Genomic DNA, 21479 nt, shown 5'->3' on the forward strand with positions numbered 1-21479 from the left:
TTTTTTAAGCCAGCGTGAGGTAGTAATTTGAATAAATAATTCCCATGCAACTTGTTTTGTTGAGCAAATGTCCGATCATAATGTAATAATCATTTTCAATGCTGAAATTGGATAAGATTTACTCTGGGAACACATGAATTGGGGGTCAGGGTGTGGCAGAGGAAAAGAGATGGAGTCCCGAAGAGCAGAGCTTGAAAAGGAGAGTTTGCCAGTCAACTTATGCATTTATTTGAAGAAATCTCCTGCAAAAAAATTGGCAACAAGGACACGTGAAAGCAAATCTAATCTAGCTTGCTTGCATTTAAATGATTATGGCACCTCCTGGATAGATTTTTTGCGTCCAGCAATTTTGAGGAGATTATAATATCGATAAAATAACAACAGTGGCTAATGCAGTTCTGGGAGAGTTCTGTTTTTTGTCCAATCACAGTTTTGACTCAAAGTAGTATAGAGGGTTAATGTGCCTGCTGCAAAGCATACTGTGTAACATGCAGATCACAGATTTGTATTTTATGTTGCTAAGTGAGCTACTGCTTTTGACAATAAAATCATTTTGTTTCTTCCAGTTCTTAAGATTCAATGCTAATATAGCACAGCAATCTATTTACCGGCTTAGAGAAGCTGAATGCAAACTGTATGTCATGGGTTTAGAGCCTTATTTGTGTTTTTTTTCTCAATCTGTTGTTATTCTAAGAATGCACAGAAAGGCTGCTCTGGGAATTAAAGTCTTGTTAGTATAAACAACCCCAATGACTGTGTTACATTTTACATCCTAACTTTGATTTTCTCTCGACAGTTCACTCTTAACTTATAATGTTGACAAGTATGGAAAGTAGGTGATTCCTGCACCATAGAACCCTTATTTTGTTAAGTAACATTTCCTGTATGTTGATTTACAAAGTGTATGATTTATTGTGCCTCTGTGTGATGTAAAGTGCACTGACACCCTACATTGGGAAGAGTAGCACTATAAAAGAGTGAAATAAGTAATACATTAATAGGGGCCATCTAAATCACTATTTATGTAGCTACTCATACACCCAGATAAATCTTGCATTTTTACAGTACATTCACATCTCTTACATAGGGGGAGTAGGGGGGGGTTGAACAATGTCAGAAGCCTGCTTCTAAGCCTTAGTTTCTCTAGTGTACCAGGTATTAGGGCTGCAGATGGCTTCCAGCCAGGATGATACGCTAACAAAAGGACGGCAGATGGCTCTTTAAATCAGGCCTTTCTTTGTGCCCAGCTGGAAGTGAAAGCCTCCTCGCTGCCTGCAGGAAGCTGACGTAAGAGAGTGCAGACCATGCAGTGCTGATGAACCATGTGTCGGTGTCAGAAGATACCAGAACAAATTCACCATAGTTCCCTCAGTTTTTCGGATCCCAGATCCAGCCCAGAAATAGCTGGGGGAATCAGGCGTGTCGCAATTCCTCTACTTTCCAGCACTGGTGGTTTTAAAAAACAGCAAGGAAGAGGTCACAGAGACAGAGAAACTGTATTTCTGTCCCAGCAATCTGCTGCAGCCACCCTGCATGAACTGCTTGCATGGGGTGAGGCCAGGATGAGTCTTTAAGACTTCCCAAGAGATTATCCTGGCTTTTCGTCCAGCGCCTGCGGCGTGTCTGGTCCCGCTAGACGATTCCTGGCATTTTCATCCAATCAAAAAAGCAGAACCAAGAAAATCAAAGTGCATCAAAGACAGGTGAGGTATCTTGATCTTTAATCGACGTTCTACTCCACAGGAAACATCATAGTCATTAGCATTGTTATCACAAACCAATGGGAAATAGATCAATGTAAAACAATGTAATATAAAACACTAACTTGATAAGTGTTTAAAATATATTAGGAAAAGTTACTTTACAAAAAATTACAGTGCACAAAACATTCACAGTCAGGTTGACTAAATATTAGCTTTGAATGAAACAGTACCTAGTGTGCATCATATGCAGAACAGAGTACCACCACTGATCAAGTTTGTGGCCAAAAGCCTGAAGTATTACTCGCAATTTTAAAAATCAGAACTTTAAAAACAGCAGCTACCTGCACCCTGCCAAAGTTCAGGACCTCGAAATGCAAGAACGTTCAGACCGCTTCACCATTCAGTTTTGAGGGTCACCACTGCGCCATTCGGTGGGTACAACAGGATGAAACATGCAAACCAGTGTGAGGACTTCTTACCCATAATGTCTTTGTGCATTCTACATGCTGTGTTCTGGTCAAATCATCTTAAATGCTGTGTCTCGTCAGAAGACCCAACAAAAAAAACTGAAAGTGCAACTTCAAAATCTACAACTAAAATCTGAGATACAGTGCTTTATTTGTTAAAAAAGAAGTTCCAGGGCCCTTGTCAGGTGGATACTACATCTTACACCACCCATTGTCCCTGCCAGCGCTGCCAACGATAGTACCAATACAACTATTTACCATCACACTATACCTGGCCCCCAATGCTACAAGAATGACTTGAGCGGCAAGCGTTAGTAATTTTTCATGTATATTAAATTAATAAACATCTGCCATTCTGCTCAAGTCTGAACTAAACAGACAATGTTACCATGTGGTACACTGTCAGAAGTGCTGTTGTTGACAATTAAGTGCTGGTGCTGAGCACCGGAAACTACAGGCTCAAATTAAGCACTGGATTTATAGAGGTCTAAAACCTGATCAAGTCTTTAAAGTGCTTCCATCAGCGCTAGTAAACATTTTTCTGTGTGGCAGAGCAGAGCACCCTATGCAGGTAAGGTGAGGTAGTGTGGCTCACTGGTTAGAGGCGGCAGACCCGAGAGCAGAGGACAGCTTGGGACCAGGGTTCGATTCCCGGCGCGGCAGGTTTCTGGACCAGGGTCAGCGGACTCGATAATTCTCTCGCCTCGGTGCCCACTCTGATCAGCGATCACACTCGGCAACTCTGGGCATTAGCTTGCCTCATCCTCACTAACGGCCCCACCAGACAGCCAAGGATGCCTTGTCTCACCCTGGAGATAACCATTAAGGGACCATCTCTCAGGGAAGCCAGGAAGGGTTTCGCAGCGGTCGAAGCGCCTTGGGACCCTACGGGTAAGTAGTGCGCTATATAAATACCTATACATTTACATTTACATGCAAATCCACTTATTCTGGCTGGCTAGAATATTTTATTTTTGGTCTCATATCAAATAGGTGCCTCATTACAAGTTGATTAGTAATGTCAGGCGCAAAACCCGCCTTGGGAAATACAGGTACAGCATGTTATTGGGCTGTTTCTGCATATAGCGTTCCCGCCACCCACATGCTGCTGTACGTTCCGTACATATTTGAATGGATGAATGAATAAATGAGTTTCTAAAGTGCACAGCTACTACGAGAGTGTCCCGGTGCTAAGGCAAATGGCCAGAAGAGAACATCATCTGCCCCACAGTTTAAATAAATACATTTTTAGTTGCTTCCGAAGCACGGAATATATCTGAGTTGGAGGGGAGCTCGTTCCAGTGCTTAGCTGCCAAAACGGAGCAGATGGAACCACCCAACTTGTTTCGCTTGGTGTGAGAAATAACCAAGAGCCATGCAGACTGCGATTGTAAGGTTCTTCTAGGGCAGTATTTATATAGCGTGTTGGACACGTATTTAGGGCCAGCCTTTTAGCAGGCTTTGTGAACAAAAGTCAAAGCTTTAAAAATAATCCTTTTTTTCACTGGTAGTCACTGCAATTGGTTATGGTAGTGGGACACTGAAGCATGTTTGGAGAATTTAAACCAAAGGCGAATTGCTGTGTTCCGCTCAGCTTGCAGCAGCTGTATTAGACATTCCGAGATCCCCAGGTATGGGATATTGGCGTAGTCCAACATGAAAGGGATCAGCACCAGGACCACTCCAAAAAACTGAAATTTAAAAGATAGAAGTGTATTTGAGAAGTGGCTCAATGGTTAGAGCGGCAGACCCTGATGCAGAGGTCTAGCCCGGGACCAGGGTTCAATTCCCCGCCTCGGCGGGTCTTGGGCTCAAAATTCCACAGACCTGATCATTTTCGCCTCGGTGCCAATTCTAATCATAGAGTCCCACTCTGCAACTCTGAGCAATAGCTTGCTTAATCTCCACAACGGCCCCCACAACGCCTTCACCCTGGGGGTGCCCAGGAGGGGACGCCTCACAGGGAAAGCCAGGACGGGTTCCACAGCGGTATTCGTGCAAGCGCCTTGAGACCCTTGCGGGTGAGTAGTGTGCTTTACAAGTATCAATTTACATTTACATTTACATATTGAGGTGCTTAGTTATTAGCCATCTCCGTGGGAGAAGCGGGTAGAATGCAACTTCTCGGTTAGGCCCCATACCACCTGGGAAAGGGATTAGCACCCAAAACAGGACCTCTTCTCAGGCTTACATTGTAGGCAGCTGACTTTAGGCTATTCCATTACTGTTACAATGCAAGCAGCAAATGTTTCCTTGGCTTCCACCGCATTGTTATCATAAGTCAGCAGAAGTTGGGTGTTATTTGCGTAAGAGACCACTTGGATGCCAAAAGATTCAATTACGAATGCCAACAGGTTCATGTGAATCTGGAAAAATATATGGCTCAGGGCCATACTCTGAGGGACCCCACACTTATTTCCTCTGGGTGTTATGTGGAGGAAAAACCCATAGGAAACCCAGGTTTATGCACAGTTTAATGGCTATCCATATATTTACACTTGCACCAATCTCGTTATGAGGCCCTAAGAAATTTTCTAAGTTGTTTACACTGATCAATTGTTTTTTATAAATACAGTTTTACAGCTGACAAAAGACTTTATCAGCAATAGAAATAACACATGCATGCATTTGTGCTCCAGTGTTTCCTTTTCTTTTCTTATTTTCATCAACACAACTCCCGTTATTATTCATTAAACCAGAGCTTGATAACGTTTTAACAAGCGAACACGTTGATTTAATTTTGTAACTGCTGATTTGTGAGCCTAAGTTTTTTATCATTTAAATAGGAATTTGACAAACCGTAGCTTCTACTATTTTAGCATGGACTATTTAAAGGTAAAACGTTTTTCAGGTAGTCTAATTCTTGAATTTCAGTCAAACTTCTTCTGCACACTGGCGGAAGTTGAGCTTCCCTACATGTTTTCTTGCAACACCATTAAACTAACCCTGGGGGTAGTTTGCGAAGTAGCGCTATGCGTAGCTTCGTGTAGCTACGTGTAGCTACGTGAAGTTCACTTCGCGAGCTACGCGTAGGTACGCAAACTGCGTAGTGCACTATGCAAAATGCTGTTCGCATTGATTGCACAGTGCCGGATGCTTGTCTGCACTGTGCAATCAGTGCAAACTGCATCTTGCACAGTGCAAGCGGTCGATTTCTGCCACTCGAGTAGATTTCTTCTCCAGCTGCAGCTTTCTCAACGCGAACTGGTAGTTTCTCATCGCGAGCGGTCTCGAGCATACGAGACTAACTCGCAATGAGAAACTGACCTCCCGCGTTGAGAATCTTGTCGGGAGGTTTATTTTCCACGCTCGCGATCGGCAACTTGATGTTGCTGATCGTGAATGAGGAAAAAGTCTCGCTGGGATGTCATTTTGCTCGCGGTCACCAGCTCGACGTTGAGGACGGCGGGCAAGCAAAAAATGACTGCTGCGCTATGCTACGCGTGTTTGTACTGTGCTACGTGCAATTTGCATAGTGCGAAGTAGCGCAAACTTTGCAAACTATGTGAGCGTAGCATAGTACTTCGCCCAGGGTTACATTAAAGAAAATGACAAGGGGGCATATACAGTAGGGTAACAGAAGCCCATGTGGTGCAGGCGGAGCCCGGACTCTACCCTGAATATTGACAACAACAATATTGTGGTATAAGAATATCGAGGACAGAATATTGAGAAACAACATATCTAAAGCAAAGTGCATATAAAGAAGTATAGATTTACTAGTCCTAACTCCACATCTATGTATCTTGAAGATGTATGTAACATGTAGGTACATATATGTGGTCTTAGGTAGAGAAAATCTAGACTTATTTATCGATTTCTTTTCTATATTTTGTCATTGATTTTCTGTTCCAATGATACTGAGGGTTCGATATTTACGAGGCAGATCGTTTCTAAATCCCAGACACTATTATTCTTTAGGCTTTCATTTATTTGAAGTGAAGGAGGACCCAACCAGACAACATTGAATAGGCAGTAGATTGCTATGGTGTTTTACAGCATAATTGAATTTTCTATATTGACCTACAAAATATTGATCCAGAATATTCACTACAACTATATCTTCAAATAAAGTCTAAATAGGTAATCCTCTTATGAATTCCATAGTTGCATTTGGGCAGTTTTGTCTGTTGTGGGAAGTTAAATGTATAGAAAAGGTGGATCATCTGCGAACTTCACTTTGAGTGTTTATATTCAGAGATATGTACATATTTTATGGATTAACATTGGTTATGCTCATAACTGCAAGCTGTATTTTTTAATGTACAATATTTTTGGATTTGTGGACTCTAAAATCTTATGTTTTTCTTATGTTTTCTTTATGCTTCCTTATTAAAATAAATATTTAAAAACTCGTTAAGAACTTGTGATATATACACTATTAACCACGTTTCATAAAAATCTCTGGCAACAACAGTGCAGTTGTATTCCAGCCTGGTCCACCAGTATGGTCTTATTGTTAAACAAGAATACTGAGAATTATCCCTGAACTAGAATTCACAGGGATGTGTTAAGAACTTAACATTGCATCAGAATTCAAAGTCCGGGATTGCAAACAATAGTGGTGTAGTCTTCATACCAGGATTTTATCAGGTACCTTACCCAACTTGGCTGCTTTTAAATTTGAGATCTATATAGTGCATGTATGGAAAAATTGACAGCCATACCTCCTACACCTTACAGGTAGAGAAATCCCACAAAGTAAGCAGTGAGCGTATTTGTAACAAACATTGAAATGGGTAGACCTAAAGAGTTATTCATGTTTGAAGTCTCAATTTCTCTCAGTGAGTTAGGATGGCACGTAACCCCAGAAGCACACGACTAATGTTTGTTTTTTGAAGGATCAATAAAATTGCGCCACTTCCAGCCCCAGTACAATCAAAAGCAGAACTGCAATGCTGCAGGATATGTCAATTGGTGGAGAGGCTGTGGTAATGGGATCAAGGATATTTGTTTTGAAATTTGTGAGTTCAGTGATGTGTAATGTTTGATAACAAAGGTCTTGAAGCCAGTGCTTGATTTAAAAAAAAATAAGTGTGAAGGCCCATTGCATTTCTCATGGACCCACTGCAGTTTTTTGCAACCCACATGTCACTTTAAAGTTCAGGTTTAAGACTGACTTTATAATTTTTTTGAGATAAATTAAACAGTTAAATGCTCCACTGGTGAACTTTTCTTCAATATTATACACGCAGCAACACAATGTTGTAGATTCTCATTAGTAGATGCTGTTGTTTACAAATGAGTGCTGGTGCTGAGCACCAGAACAAACGGCACAAATTAAGCACTGCTTGAGGCATGTGTTAATGAAGTCTTTCAGTTTTTTGGTGCTTGAATGTAGAATATACGTGGAAGTCTCTATGAAATGTGGGTGGGTGTTTTTAATGTGGTTGTAATGAGATCTGAGATTTCCTGGCTGAAGTCATTGCTGGATTTGGGATATGTGTAGATCAGATTGGACATGGCTCTTTAGGTTGGTGAAAGCAGAAGTGGTGGCAGGTGAGAAGCTCAAATGACTTCAGTGTTGCTGGATTGCTTGGGTCTCGGGGTGCTTCTGTAACCAGGGGCAGTCTTATATTTTGTGGTCAGTTATCTTCATATTGATTCTCGGTGCACTTTATTAGTACAGTAATTGTGATACCACTCAAAGAGGTGTTCATTCAGAACTCAAAATGAATACTATGAAGTCATATATCTATTGATCTAGCTAGTGAGTTATAGTATTTAGTGATCTATAGCTTATAGCTATTGATCCTGAACGTCTGAACGCTTTGACTCCGCTTGTGAGTTTTTTCAAGTCTTCTTCTAGGTTCCGTCACCCATTACCTCCCATTACTTGTCTACCCTCTCTATTTCTCTTTTTAGCTCTCCTTTTTTTATCCCCTCTCTTTGTTTCTCCCTTCCTACCACCACACCCTCAGTACTCCCTGCCACCATTCCATAGCCCCAGTCCTTAATTTATTCAGTAGCTGCAGGTGGTGGCCACTGACACTCATTTTTGGAGACCAGAATTGATTTTAATCAACAGACTTTGAGCAAAATAGAGAAAGGCTGAAAAGGGACACATGGGGAGACTGGGAAGTTTTGTAAAACAATGTCAATGGGAGACAGCAGGGATGGAATATAATCTGTAAGAGTGGGGTAAAGGGACAGGAAGTAGAGGGTGGTGGAAAAAAGGATTCAGAGGAGGGAATCAAGAGCACTCTTGTCTTAGTATTTGGCAATTCCCAAAAAATGCTGAGCACCTGTATTTCATTTCTTCTTTACTCCAAATAAAGCACCAAGGGGCATATTATCAAGGGGGTTTATCTCCGCTTTTTTGGCTTCAAAAGCCAAGAAAGCGGAGATAAGATTATCATCCTATTACCTAGCTGTCGCTAACACCAGTTAGTGACAGCTAGTAGGAGATAGCGACCATCTTGGGCCCCACTTTGCATGTCAGAGAAATTTATCACTAATGACATGCAAAGTGGGCGTGCCAAGATGTTAGCGACTGGAAACAGTCACTAACATCGCTATTTCCTATTACCAACTTTTGGAGATATTCGCGCTTAGCGCGAATATCTCCAAAAGCTAACACCTGCCCTGAGCAGTTCTTAGCCATGTTATCCAATGGGAGGTATATAACATGGCTAAGAGCATTAGCTCAGTAATGCATGAATATCGCAGACTTTTCAGCGATATTCATGCATTGCGGCCGTTTTTGATCGCATTTGCGATAAACCTTGGTAATACCAAGGTTTATCTGCGATAAAAATCGCCGCAGCTCAGCGGTAAATTTTTGTCTCTAACCAAGCAATAGCGATAATTATCGCTATTGCTTGGTAATATGCCCCCAAATTCCTCTCTCTTGTTATTTATCCTTCTCCATCTGTCTCTCATCATCACAGGATTGATACTCTGACCCTCATTTTGGTGGTGTTTTAAATGCATGCAGTTTTCCATGACCCCCAGATAGAACTTGTGAAGATTTAGCACCATTCTCACAGAGATAGGAAATAACTTATGAATATTCTGTGTCTGCCGGATTAGCAGCCTTCAGGCCCTGATGTAGAAAGTGTCTGTAAAATATTACAGAAATGGTTGAGCTGCTATAAACATTGCTGAAAGCCATTTCAGCAAAATGTAGATGATGTCAGAAGAACTGGAGGGATTATAGCAGAAACATTCAGACATTAGTGCAAGCAAGTCAGCTCCAGGAACAAAAGCCTGCTGAAGATACTGCTGTTAATAAATGAGAAGCATGCTCTAATATAGCTGTATAGTCAGCTGTAGTGGCTATACCAGCTATTAAAGGCCCGCTCCAGCGTTAAAGGCCTGAGTCTAAGGCAGAATGTTCTAACAAATAAAACAAAGGCCTCTCGGAGTTCGAGGGGTTTTAAATCCCCTTGAGCTCTGGGAGGCCTTTGTGAAAACAATATTGGAATGTCACTTTGCGGGCCTTTACCGGCCCATAGAAGCACAGAGCACTCCATTGTCTTCAATGGAGTTCTCCACATTCCAATCTTCTAAAAGCAGGGGAAGCCCTGGTTAATGTATGTAACTCCCAGGATGAGAGGGGAGCAAGTGTCTGCTAATTCGATTGCCTGACTTTTTCCACTTTGGAGCATTACAAGCATCTTCTAAACCAACCTCTGTGATCAACAGCCTGAACAACAAGAAATGTGTGAGTTAGAGCCATGTATGTTTCTGCGCTGTGAAGCAATGCTACCCCTTTTACAATGTGGCAATACAACATGTTTCATTATTATGCCTCTATACCACAGTTTACTTTTAAAGCTTCAATCTGCTTTGGTTAATAAGCTCCACCAGCTTATTAAATACTTGGGTGGTAGAAGGACCAAATGTCCCAAGGTGCCCTGAGGAACACCACAGTGCACCAGCAATACCCCTTCCATACCTCAAACCATGTGGTCATCCATTCCTAGGATGGATGCATCAGTTTTGCAATATTAATACTGAAGTACATATCCTCCTTGAGGGGTCTGTGCAGTTGTGGTTCATGGATTTGTTTTTCAATGGTTGTAGATAGTGTTTACTGCCTACAAGGCTCAGCCATGCTGGTATAAGTATGTGCAACATTACGATTGAGACCCATGCCCCTCTTTTGACTTTGCAGGGCTTCTATGCGAAGATATTGAATATTTCCACTCCATTTGGTCTCCTGAAAAATTAGATTGATGGTTTGATTAAGAGTAGGGTGTTCATCTGAAATCATCAGATTTCCAGAAGAAAATTACTTGGATATGCTGGATGTGGAAGAAATTTCACCAGTCATTTTTTCCTGGATTTAGTGTTTTCTTAAGAAATTTGAGGATTTTCAGTAACCCACTCAAAATTCAAAAGCACGCCCTAAGAACAAACATCTATCCAGTTAGAAAACATGGGTCAAATTTTACCCCTTCTGTGCTGCCGTTGGCTGACGGGAGCACTCCATCACCAGTTCTGCGAACGGCCAACGTCCGTCGCAGCCCCGTCGACTCAATAGAACGTCCGCACCGCGGCGGAATTGCTGCCGCGGTTAAGGCGTTAAGACCAAATGTAGCCTGGTAAGAAAATTGACAAGGAACATCTGGGGCAGGCCACCTTTCCCTTGAATTTCTTCAAATAGTGTTTCAAACATTTTTACACTGGCCAAATGTGAAACACTCTGTGTATGCACACACATTCACAAACAAAACTGAGCTGCCAGGTCAGGCATTTCCCACTAGGCCAAGAGACAGGTTCTAAAGAGAAAAGGAACAAAATCAATAAACGATCTGACTTGAATCCAAACACCCAATCGAGTCGCATAATGCCAGTGTCATCTGCAAATCAGGTGGGCCTTCTTCAGGGCGCCAATCTTTGAATTACAATGTGCAAAGTCAAACATGTGCAGTGCAGCTCTCACGCCTTGTTCTCCTCACAGCTGGATGAAGATACACAATAATCCCCTGAAGACATCAGATAAAAATATACACTGTAACTTAGCTCCAGGCAGGATTTCTGGCTGGCAGACTCCATGACTTGTCAACTTGATCACGTACATATCAGTCAAGCTTCAAGAAACACTGAACATATACAAAAAGCAGCCCCAAAAGTGCAGTAAGTAGAAAAGGAATGTATATGTACAGTTAATACTGTAATCCAGTGCTTAGAGACTAAGCAAAGTGCTGGAATGTATTCAAGTTTTTGTGTGGGTGAAGGCTTGCTGACGTTGGGGCTCTCGACGTACACTACCATGGCAAAAGCAGCAGGGTGAACGAGGCTTGCATGGTAAATGGTACTTATAGCTAGTCCTGGGGATGTTCTTGGTGCCACTTTTCTCCTTGATGTGACCATATCAGGTCTTGCAGCAGCAATTAGTACATTGGCAGACATGTTGTGACGGCCACCAGCAGTCACAGGGGGAAACAACCTTTACAACACAGTCATCACATCGCAACATCCTTTACAATGCATGTCACTACAACGCAACCATTACATTGCATGTAACTACGACTCATGACACCACAACGCATGACACTACAATGCGGACATTACATCGCATGTCATTACAACGCATAACATTACAACGCATAGTACCCCTACACTATCCAACAATTACCCTACTGTTGCACCCCTTGGAGTTAGAATAGTAACTTTTACCCCTACACTATCCAACACTTACCTTAAATGCAATGTAATGGTATGCGTTGTAATGATATGCATTGTAAAGGTATAATGCGATGTAATGGAATGCGTTGTAAATGTAGTTAAAAAAATTTGTTGTAATGGCAGGTGATGTACATGTATGCGTTGTAAGGATGTTGCGGTGTAAAAACTACGTTGTAAAGGCATGCGCTGTAACTTCATACATTCTTCACAGGGTCTGTATTTCAGATTCCTGGATTTAGCGTCAAGTTTCTGCTCCACATATGCGCCTCATATTTTGGGGCTCAAAATACTTTAAGAAATATTTCATTTCAAATTCCCGGAGTTTTCATACTTGCTATGCATTCTTAAAGACTCTCAGCCCATTATTTTGGCCACTATCCATAAATAAAGTTAAAATAAAAATGTGAGAATTTTGCAGCCCAGGTAAAGAGATTCTGTCAGAAACCCTCATTTTTTCAAGACTTTCAATTGTCAGGCGTGGGATTTTTGTACATACCTTCGTGTTATTGCTATTTATTTTGTATTTTGGGGCGTATTTGTGAACAGGAACAACTTTTCCCATTCCAACTGTACAACTATGAGTACCCACATGGATAGTAATGTGAAGCAAACATCCAGAACTGCTTCAAAATCTCATGCCTGACACTGATAACTTGAGAACTTTCCATTTACATTTCTGTTTCAAGAAAGCAGGGACATTGAATCTCCTGTTTACCACCAGGGTGTATCTGTGCAGAATCCACCAGACAGCTTTCCTGAGTGACTCTGGAAGGAGATGCTCTAAAAGTGATCCTTTGTTTGAACACTGTTAAACACACCATGCCAGCCCCTATAGAAGGTCAGGACTTGGATGGTGTGGTACAGCCTTTGGAGCAAGGGCCTCTGCCACCTTGTGGCCTTTGCAGTGAGGCTGAAAGTGGGAGGCTAGCAGCCTCTAGGAGAATCCAGGCTGAGTGGTAGGAGGTAGGGTGCTAGCTCAACCCTCACTGGCACCTTAATTTAAAATAGGACATTGTCATAGTAGAAGGCCCTGGTACTATTTTGTATGCATTTGCAGCTTTCACTGATCTTTATGTTCCACTATAACACATCATGCACACATCTGCGTGTCACATAGGCGCTTAACACTTCGACAAAAGAGGCAAGGATTATGAAATCTAATAACAAAATGGAGGGGAACCTGACAAATAAGGACAAGATCGAAGTCAAAAAATAAAAATTCCCAGTCTCCATTTCCAGCTATTTTGTATAACTACCACTATTCTTCACCTTTCAGATGTCACAATCATCACAGCAGAGACCTGGAGGTAAGACGTATACATACTCATGTGTCAATGCTGAAATGAGCCAATTACATGGTTCAGGTGGTAAAATATGGTTTTCTGAGGTCAGATTCCAACGTATAAGGCACAGCCTCAAATCTCAAGTAGTCTACGGATGCTACTGAGAGCTATCTGAGTAAAGGTATTAGTCGTATGTTTTATTTGCAGAATTTTGACTCTGAAAGCCTGAGGCACTGGGCACTACATGAATGTTACATTGGTATTAGCCAGTTGTCCACCTAATTTTAGGTTGTTGCACCATATCTTTTTTTCCTACTCTGCCCCCATGTATCTACTGGTTCCCGCTACTATTCCCAACACCATTTCTCCCAATCCACAAGTGGGCAAAACTTCAGTCCCTGAGATGGAAGATATGTTGTAACTACTATCAAAAATGCCATTCTCTTTATATTGATCATTTTTTCTGTTGGCAGGAAGGAGGGAATGTGTCATAGCCTCTTGCTTGAAACAGGGTGATGTCTGGGGTGTGGAGCTGTCAAGAAAGCCTTCACCCACAAAGTTTTAATTTGTTACCAACTTTGTCTTAAAACACTCTTTAAAATAGGTTTGGAAGAGAGGCAATCCATTAAAACAAACAGAAAAATATCAGGCACTTTTTCAAGTAACAGGCACTGGGACTTATTGTTCAGAGATAAAAAAATTAATAAATATTTCTTGTCTTGCCTCACCAAAAAGAAAATGGAGACAGAGTCTATATCAGGACTCCTTTCCCAGTAACAAACACTGATAGTTCCTTCAGAATTACAATCTTGTTTATGGATGTGAGAAAGTAAGGTGCTGCCTTATATTGTTTTTTTCACTTCCGATGCGACTCTGTCTGGCTCCAGATACAGGTACCTCCAGATGGCATAGTAGTGGATGGCAGCACCAAACGCCACAAAGAGGTGCCATATGGCATGGGCAAAGGGAATGCGCCCATCGCTTTTGAAGAACAACATCCCGAGACAGTAGAAAAGTCCACCAATGATGAGTTCCACAAGACCGTCGTGGTTAGTCTGTAGGGAGACAGAAGTAAAGGGGTAAATCCTTGACACCCACGTATCGTCTTTCCATCAAATAAAACATTCAATAAAGTGCTTCCTAATTTGACATTTTATTCTTACAATTTGAGGACTTCATAGAGTTCCTTCTTAACAAGATCAAATGTATCCCATCGAAATGAGAGTGGGTGGGTGACACATTGTTAGGTTTTTGGATTTTGGTTTTTTATAGTAAAGCAGTATACAATACCAATATTAGTGCAGTTGAAACCCAGGTAGCAAAGCATATTCATGTAACAGAAAAGTCTAAGTTGAATAGGAAAGGACATAAAGAACAGAAGCATATGGCACACACAAAACATTCAATCTAACCGCGACGAGACCAAACACCCTCTTTCACCACACTCTATAAAGGCTTCCCCGCCCAAGTCCTTCCATTAAGACCAATGAACAACATCAATATTCTTTATACTGCTACAACTTCCCAATCTTCAATGTTCTTAACCCTGTCAACACCATTTAGAATAATAAATGTTACCTATATTGCTGTTGTAGGTCTGGCATGGTACCTTACTATCTTACTATCTATTCAACCGAAGAGTTTTTTTTTTTACACTAATGCTCATCCAATTCCCTGAAATGTTTGGCATACACCAAGGGCTCTGACGCTCATCTAAATGTTAAGAACAAATCAAGGAAACAATGTAAGCACCAGCGATGGTAAGGTACCCTCATTTTGGGACCTAAATCAAATTTCACTACAAAATTGTGACAACACAAATATTGTTGGAGTTAACGTTGAGGATAAATCACATTTCTCTGTTTCACAATACTATCGTTGTTAAAAATATAATTTAATATTGAGGTTTGGAATACAACTGCAATGTGCATGTTTATTGTTATATTTTTAGTTCTAATGAGGTGTTGATTCTCATTTTGTATTTCTTTGCTTGTTGGTAGTAATTTTAGGTATTCTTTTCTGTGTTATTTGGGAGTTGGTAATATTTTATATTTACAATTTGTAAATTTTATTTGAGTTGTGTTTTTTTAAATGATTTTTAATCTTTTAACTAATTAGATTTTGTGCATTTTTCAAATGTTGGGGTTCATATAATTTGTGGATATATTTTCTGCTGTTTTTTTACGGGTTAAGGGATTTATTAGGGTATTGGATGGGTCGGGTATTTATATAATGTAAAAAAAAAAGTTGAGTTGTCATTTCTTTAAATGGACACTTTTTAAAATGAATATTATATAATTTTTGTGCTGCCACTGGGCCTCCAAAAGAAGAGTTGCTGGAGACTTCTGGATGAGCTAATACATAACTATGACATGAAAGAGATCATATTGGAGTGCATTACACACTAAACGACTGAGAATAACACTGAAGTTGTGAGTATTAACTGGGTATGTGAAGCCCTAATAGTCATTGGTAAGTGGCATTTTATTGCATTATCTAGTAAAAAAATAAAGGAAGAAAAGAAAAGCAAATGTAATACCTGATTGATGCAACTAGAAATAAAACACAAGAGGATTGGCTACTTTAAAATCTACAGAAGTCACTGCACTGAGTGAGAAGTAAAGATGCTAGACACTGAAAAAAAGTGAATATGCCTTACTTAGGACCAAGCAACTATGTGCAAACATAACCGTAGAAAACATAACCATGATAAAAGGTCAGGTGGGGGCCACGTTAGGACACTTTGACATAGCACACGACAAGGATTCGCTACTTACTCTCAGGATCTCTATTGACAGCAGGAGGTCTTCATGTCCCTTATTCAGACAAACTTAAAAGACACAAACTCCTGCACTTAAAGCTGTACAAGCAAAGCCTCTTGACCAGTCTATTAAAATAGAAGAGGTAATCTTGTACATAGCTATGCTCAAACTTGGGAAGTCACCAGGTCCTCATGGGTTCACCCCGTATATTACAAAACATGTTGGCACCAACACTGATGAGCTTGTATAACACCTGGGACTCTGATGAGCACTGTGCTGAGGGTCCAGATCTCTGTAATTCCTAAGGCAGGCAAAGATCCAGTAAGTTGGATCTCATGTACATTGACCTCTCACTAACCATTGATGCAAAGATACTCACAGAAATACTGACGGCTCAGTTGGGGACTGCTTTGCCTGGTTTGAACGACCTCATCAGTCGCCTTTGTCCCAGAGAGAACCAATGGGGAGAATACGAAACGTATGTGGCCAATGTAGATCATATAAAATCTTGGCAGAGCACCTCACATCTGCCCTTGAACGTGAAAAAGGCATTTGACGCGCTAAACTGGGTTTCCTTAAGCAAGTTCTTGAGGCATTTTTCCACAGGTAACATATTCAGAATGTGGGTGAAATGTTTGTCCAATAACCATTAGTGTAAACCAGACTTAACCTGGATACCTCCCCACTTACGACGATGCAGAAAAGAACTACACTCAATACTTTTACTTGCTTCGGTAAAAGAAGCACTAGCAAAGAAACAGAAACATCACAGGATCAAGACAGGAAATGTGGTGTGCATCCTCACAATGTATGCAGATAATATCATGGCATCAGTCAAAGAGCCAACACATTCAATCCCAACCCTTATGGAGGAACTGTGATGCTACTAAGAGGTCTAGGGAATATCATAAACATATCCAAATCCCAAACATTACACATCTCCAACAGTGACATGGTAAATTGAATCAAAGCAAGATATCCCTTCCAATGGGCAGTGAAATCAGTGACGTATCAAGAGAGAGAGAGAGAGGACCAGATAGCTAGTCAGAGACCCCTGGGTTATTTATATGTATCAAAGAGAACTAGCTACTTATGACTTGTATATTGAACTTTAAAAGGTCATGTCCAGTGGCACCGGTTGGGTGTCTTTATGAAGCCCTCACCCGCCAACCTAGTTGGTGGCATGCTTCATCATCGGGCCCACCCAGTGACACCTAATGTGTCCCGGGTGTGCTTGAACGCCTGATTACAGCGGAGCAGGTATCTTACTGAGAGTGCAGTGTAGTGAGATTGTTGAAGCTAGAGTAAAACGGCATGACAGGGGTCCCAGTCCACGAGGGCTAAATTAAATTTTAATAAATGGGCTCCTGTCAGCGGTTAAAAACAAGGCAGGATGGATGTGATGGTGGTGAATTACGATCTCCTACATCCGGTGTAGGTCGACATGTTTCAGCCAGTGCCTTATGTTAATTCTGGCTTTCCTCAGGACCGTTTGTAAGTGTGGGTGCATATAAACAATATAAAATTAAGTGAGTGTAGCCCAACCGGTGCCACTGGACATGACCTTTAAGAGTTCAATATACAAGCCATAAGTAGCTAGTTCTCGTTGATACATAACAGTGAAATCAGTGACCAGACCTCTGTTGGAACTAATAGTGCACATTAACTATACTCAGATGCTGTTGGCAGTAAGGAAGAGAAGCCATGCTCTGCACCTGTTGAGGGGTATGGGAGAATAGCAGCAGTCATAATAGTACCAGTGCCCTGAGTTCAATACCTCTTTAAGACGAACAAAATACAGGTCCCACAGACGGGCCTGACAAATTTTCAGTTAACCATAAATGAGTTTATTTGGAGGGGTCCTGTTATTTTCCCACAGTTTTAATGCTTGCCAGGGGCGGCCTTAGGCATGTGCAAGCTGTGCACCTGCACAGGGCCACAAAATCCCAGGGCCCACCACGCCAATATATATCCTTAATATAATAATCCTCTGAAGATGGATACATATTTGCGTGGCGGCCCCTGGCAGGGATTTGGCGGCCTTTGGCTCTGTTCCACTTCCAAACACCCTGACCACCCCCTCTTTACTGGCCTCCGCCCGGACCCCCTCTTCCGGGGCCCCCTACCTACGCTCCCTGCCCAGGGCCGCCATGAGCTTAGAGCCGCCCGTGGTGGGACTGGAGTTAGAATAGTAAATCTCACCAGTCCGGTTTCCGAGAAAGCAGAACCATTGAGAACCATCTCCTGCTCCATAACCTCTCAGCACAGCAATAAGGAATACAACAAAGGCAACAGAGAATTCAGGGAACAATAGAGAAATGGAAGTAGGTTTAATAGTATTAACACATAACACCTATGCAATAGCATTCTGCTAAGTTAAGGTGTTTTTTTTTAATATAAGGTGTGTTTTCACTAACCTACTAAGTTGTACTAATAGTAATAAAATGTAATACAAGAGCCAGTTGGATTCACCAACATGCATCTTCCCCGCAGATGCCTTCCTCCCTTCCCCTTGCCAGGACACTACAAGGACTTGCTTTGAATGTCATCCAAGGTTATTGCAACCGTGAATGTCTTCCAATTTCATGAAACAGGGCATGTGAAGGGAGCATCTTTCAGTACGAAGATCATCTTAACATTCTGGAATGTTAGCCTACTTTTGATGTTTTGTATGTGTAATTGTTGGATAAACGCACACAGAAAAGGTAACATCAAGGCATGTTTTAATCCAAACTGGATTAGGTCCCCATGGCCTTTTGTCAGTTAAAGAGAGATTCATTCATTTCAGACTTGAATAATGTCAGAAATTACATCAGTTTACTCTGCCCTAAACTATTAGTAAAATGTGTTCTACTTTAACCAGCTTTTATGCAGACTATACTATTCTTACATAAGGCACTCTGACCAATAAGTCGTCTGTGCTATATAAAAATGCACAGAAAATAATTAAATCATGTGTTCACTCACTCTGATTAGCACAAGAGATTTTGAAAACTGTATTGCATGTGTTAGTAAGTTAGTAGTCATTTCATGGAAGTCGACGACAAAGAAAGTGAATAAAAATATAAATGAGAGGGTAAAAACATCTTAGCTCTTACTTTATTAATCTTATGTGCCATATCTTCCGACATCAGTATATGAAACTTTGAATAAATATATTCTAAGCAATCAGTTCTGAATGGCATCCATTAATGTGTGACACAACAACTGGATTATGTAGGTATTGAAATCAAGTTCATTTGGTGTATTGGTACTAAAAAAAGAAAAGAGGAAATAGAACGCACCTTGAATTTGTACTCGTTTGGGTACAATAGATCACACATTGGACTATTTAATGTATGTTACCTTGGGTAAGTGTTACCCAGTTCCAGACAATAGCACTCACAACAATTGGACATTATCTGGACAAAAATTCTCCATCACCAAAAAACGTTGTCTTTAAAATCAACTTTAGGTTTCAAATTGTATATATAATCCCTTGCGATGTCAATTGTTAAACTTGCTCTGAGATCATTGTGGGTTTCCAATACACTTCGGAAATTACTATATTGAGCAGTGCTAGTGATTAGAAAAGTAACTTTGAGTTTGGATCTACAAAATAAAAATTGCTTTTGGGTACTGAAGTCAACATTTGGAAGAGCTTTTTTGCTACTGGAAAAATGCCTTCTGAGAATTCTTGAAACCGAGAAACAAATCTAGTCAACTTTTAAGAAACTTTACATTTGGCTGTGCTTAATGTTAAGTTTGTCATGCACTGAAAGTAGTTGTATGATGCAATGTATATATGTACATGGAATTTCTAAAGCACAAGCCTTGTCAAAAGGCAGTGGAGTGCTGCAAAGATGCAGTGATGAATTGTACTCCCATCCTGAATAGTGTCTTGTCAGCTTTCTCTGTTTGTGGCCTTACCTCTGTGCCATCTCCTCTTTTTCGAAAATGGAAGGCGAACACTCATGGCCAGATGTACAAAGCTTTTTTTAGCTCACAAACAGCCCGATGCGGATAATCGGGCCCGATGTGACCTGAAAAAAGCATTCTTAAATGTACATTTTTTTTTCTGCGCATTGGTAAGCTATCACTGAATCGGAATTTGGGTTTGCGAGCCGCTATTAGGAAGGGGCGTGCCAAGGGCGTCCCTTCCTAATGAAGTCGCAGGGGCATGTTTGAATGTTTTGAGACCAGAATGTGGTTGCAAAACATTCATACTTTACCAACTCTGTGAAGGAGGTGGTAAACCATTCTCAAATGGGAAGGGGCCCCAAGGGACCTCTTCTCCTTTGTGATTGTGGGCGCCAACCTTTTTTGAAGCAGGCAGTAGTCTCACGGACCACTGCCTACTCTTAAGAAATGAAAAGAAAACGCTTCAGTTTTCTTTTTTAAATGCATCCCATATTCCTTTAAGGAAAACTGCTGCATTTCAAAATAAAGAACTGGTTTATTTAAAAATTAGTCACAAACATGGTGGTCTGCTGACCCCAGCAGGTCACCATTCCTGTGAGTGCCAGACAATCCCACCATGAATATTAATGAGGTAGGTCCCTTGCTACCTGGGAATCTCAAAGAGTGTAAAACACACTGCTGTACATAGCTGTTTGCGATTTCCAAATAGCAAATTGCTAAAATTTGCTATTAGGGAATCACAAAAGGAAGCCTATGTACTTCTGACCCCTAGTGAATTATGTATAAGTGAAAGATTTTGGTGGTGGGTGTATAGATTATGGCCACAGGATTGTGTTATTTTTTTTGTTTGTATATTTTGCAAATTTGCGCTCACCATTGTTTTGAATAAAATTAAATAAAAAAGCAGATGTATATCAACTATAAATAGGAGCAAAAAATCACACGAAATTATCCATAATGAATTGCCGACTGAGCATTGGACATAGCCAATCAACTACAGACGCCAGATGGAACTCTGTAACCCTTCACAAGAAACAGAAGTGGTTAATGCATAATGCTCGGATATGTCTGTAAAGGAAGTATTTTGTCACCTATTAAAGCTTTAAAATAAATAACTTTATTAGCAAATAAACACATTATTTAATAAATAATTCACATTTAAAATATGCACGAGAAATAATAACTTTATTATGCAACTTTTGCCAATAACAATTCAAAAAATTTCAACCGGAAGTTGTTGGTATTTCCCTTACCCACTCCTGCATCACTCTCCCTTCTCAATCGCCCATTGCTTCCTTACCACAGCTTTTGCTCTGCTTGGCACATTTTACTTACCATAGAAAAGACCACAAGTGCTGGAGAAAATCCCATGACAATGTAACAGAGAAGCTCCACCATCTTGTACCTGGGACAGAGAAAGAGGCGAATATAAAGGTCAGATAGTGCAGTGTAATACTGTTCCATCATGTCGCCCACACACGTTGCTTACTAAAAGAGAATGCAGCTCCGCAGCTGAACACTCCAATCTGGGTTCAGTCCTGACTTTACAAGCATCAATCATTTTTCAGAGCCTGTATTTTGCTAAGTGGTGCAAAACTGGCACATACACAATATCATTAATTTTCTTCCTGTCAACCACAGAGGCTCAAGGACATTACCTCCTCCCCAGACCTCCCCGTCACAGTCCTTACACACATGAGCAATAGCTCCTCCACGCAGACATCCCAA

General features: G+C 40.9%; 1 protein-coding gene across 1 annotated transcript in view; it reads right to left on the reverse strand.

Moving 5' to 3' along the window:
* Positions 1-10861: 10861 nt before the first annotated feature.
* Positions 10862-21479, reverse strand: part of MMD2 (monocyte to macrophage differentiation associated 2) — a 247430-nt gene continuing 236812 nt past the window's right edge. The window contains exons 6-7 of the mRNA XM_086949686.1: positions 21087-21156; positions 10862-14144 (exon numbers count right to left, since the gene is read on the reverse strand). Coding sequence (XP_086805812.1) covers positions 13932-14144; positions 21087-21156 — 283 coding nt within the window. The 3' untranslated portion in view covers positions 10862-13931. The remainder of the gene's footprint in view (positions 14145-21086; positions 21157-21479) is intronic.

The sequence above is a fragment of the Lissotriton vulgaris genome, unplaced genomic scaffold (genome assembly GCF_964263255.1).
Source record: "Lissotriton vulgaris unplaced genomic scaffold, aLisVul1.2 SCAFFOLD_924, whole genome shotgun sequence".
Classification (NCBI taxonomy): domain Eukaryota; kingdom Metazoa; phylum Chordata; class Amphibia; order Caudata; family Salamandridae; genus Lissotriton; species Lissotriton vulgaris.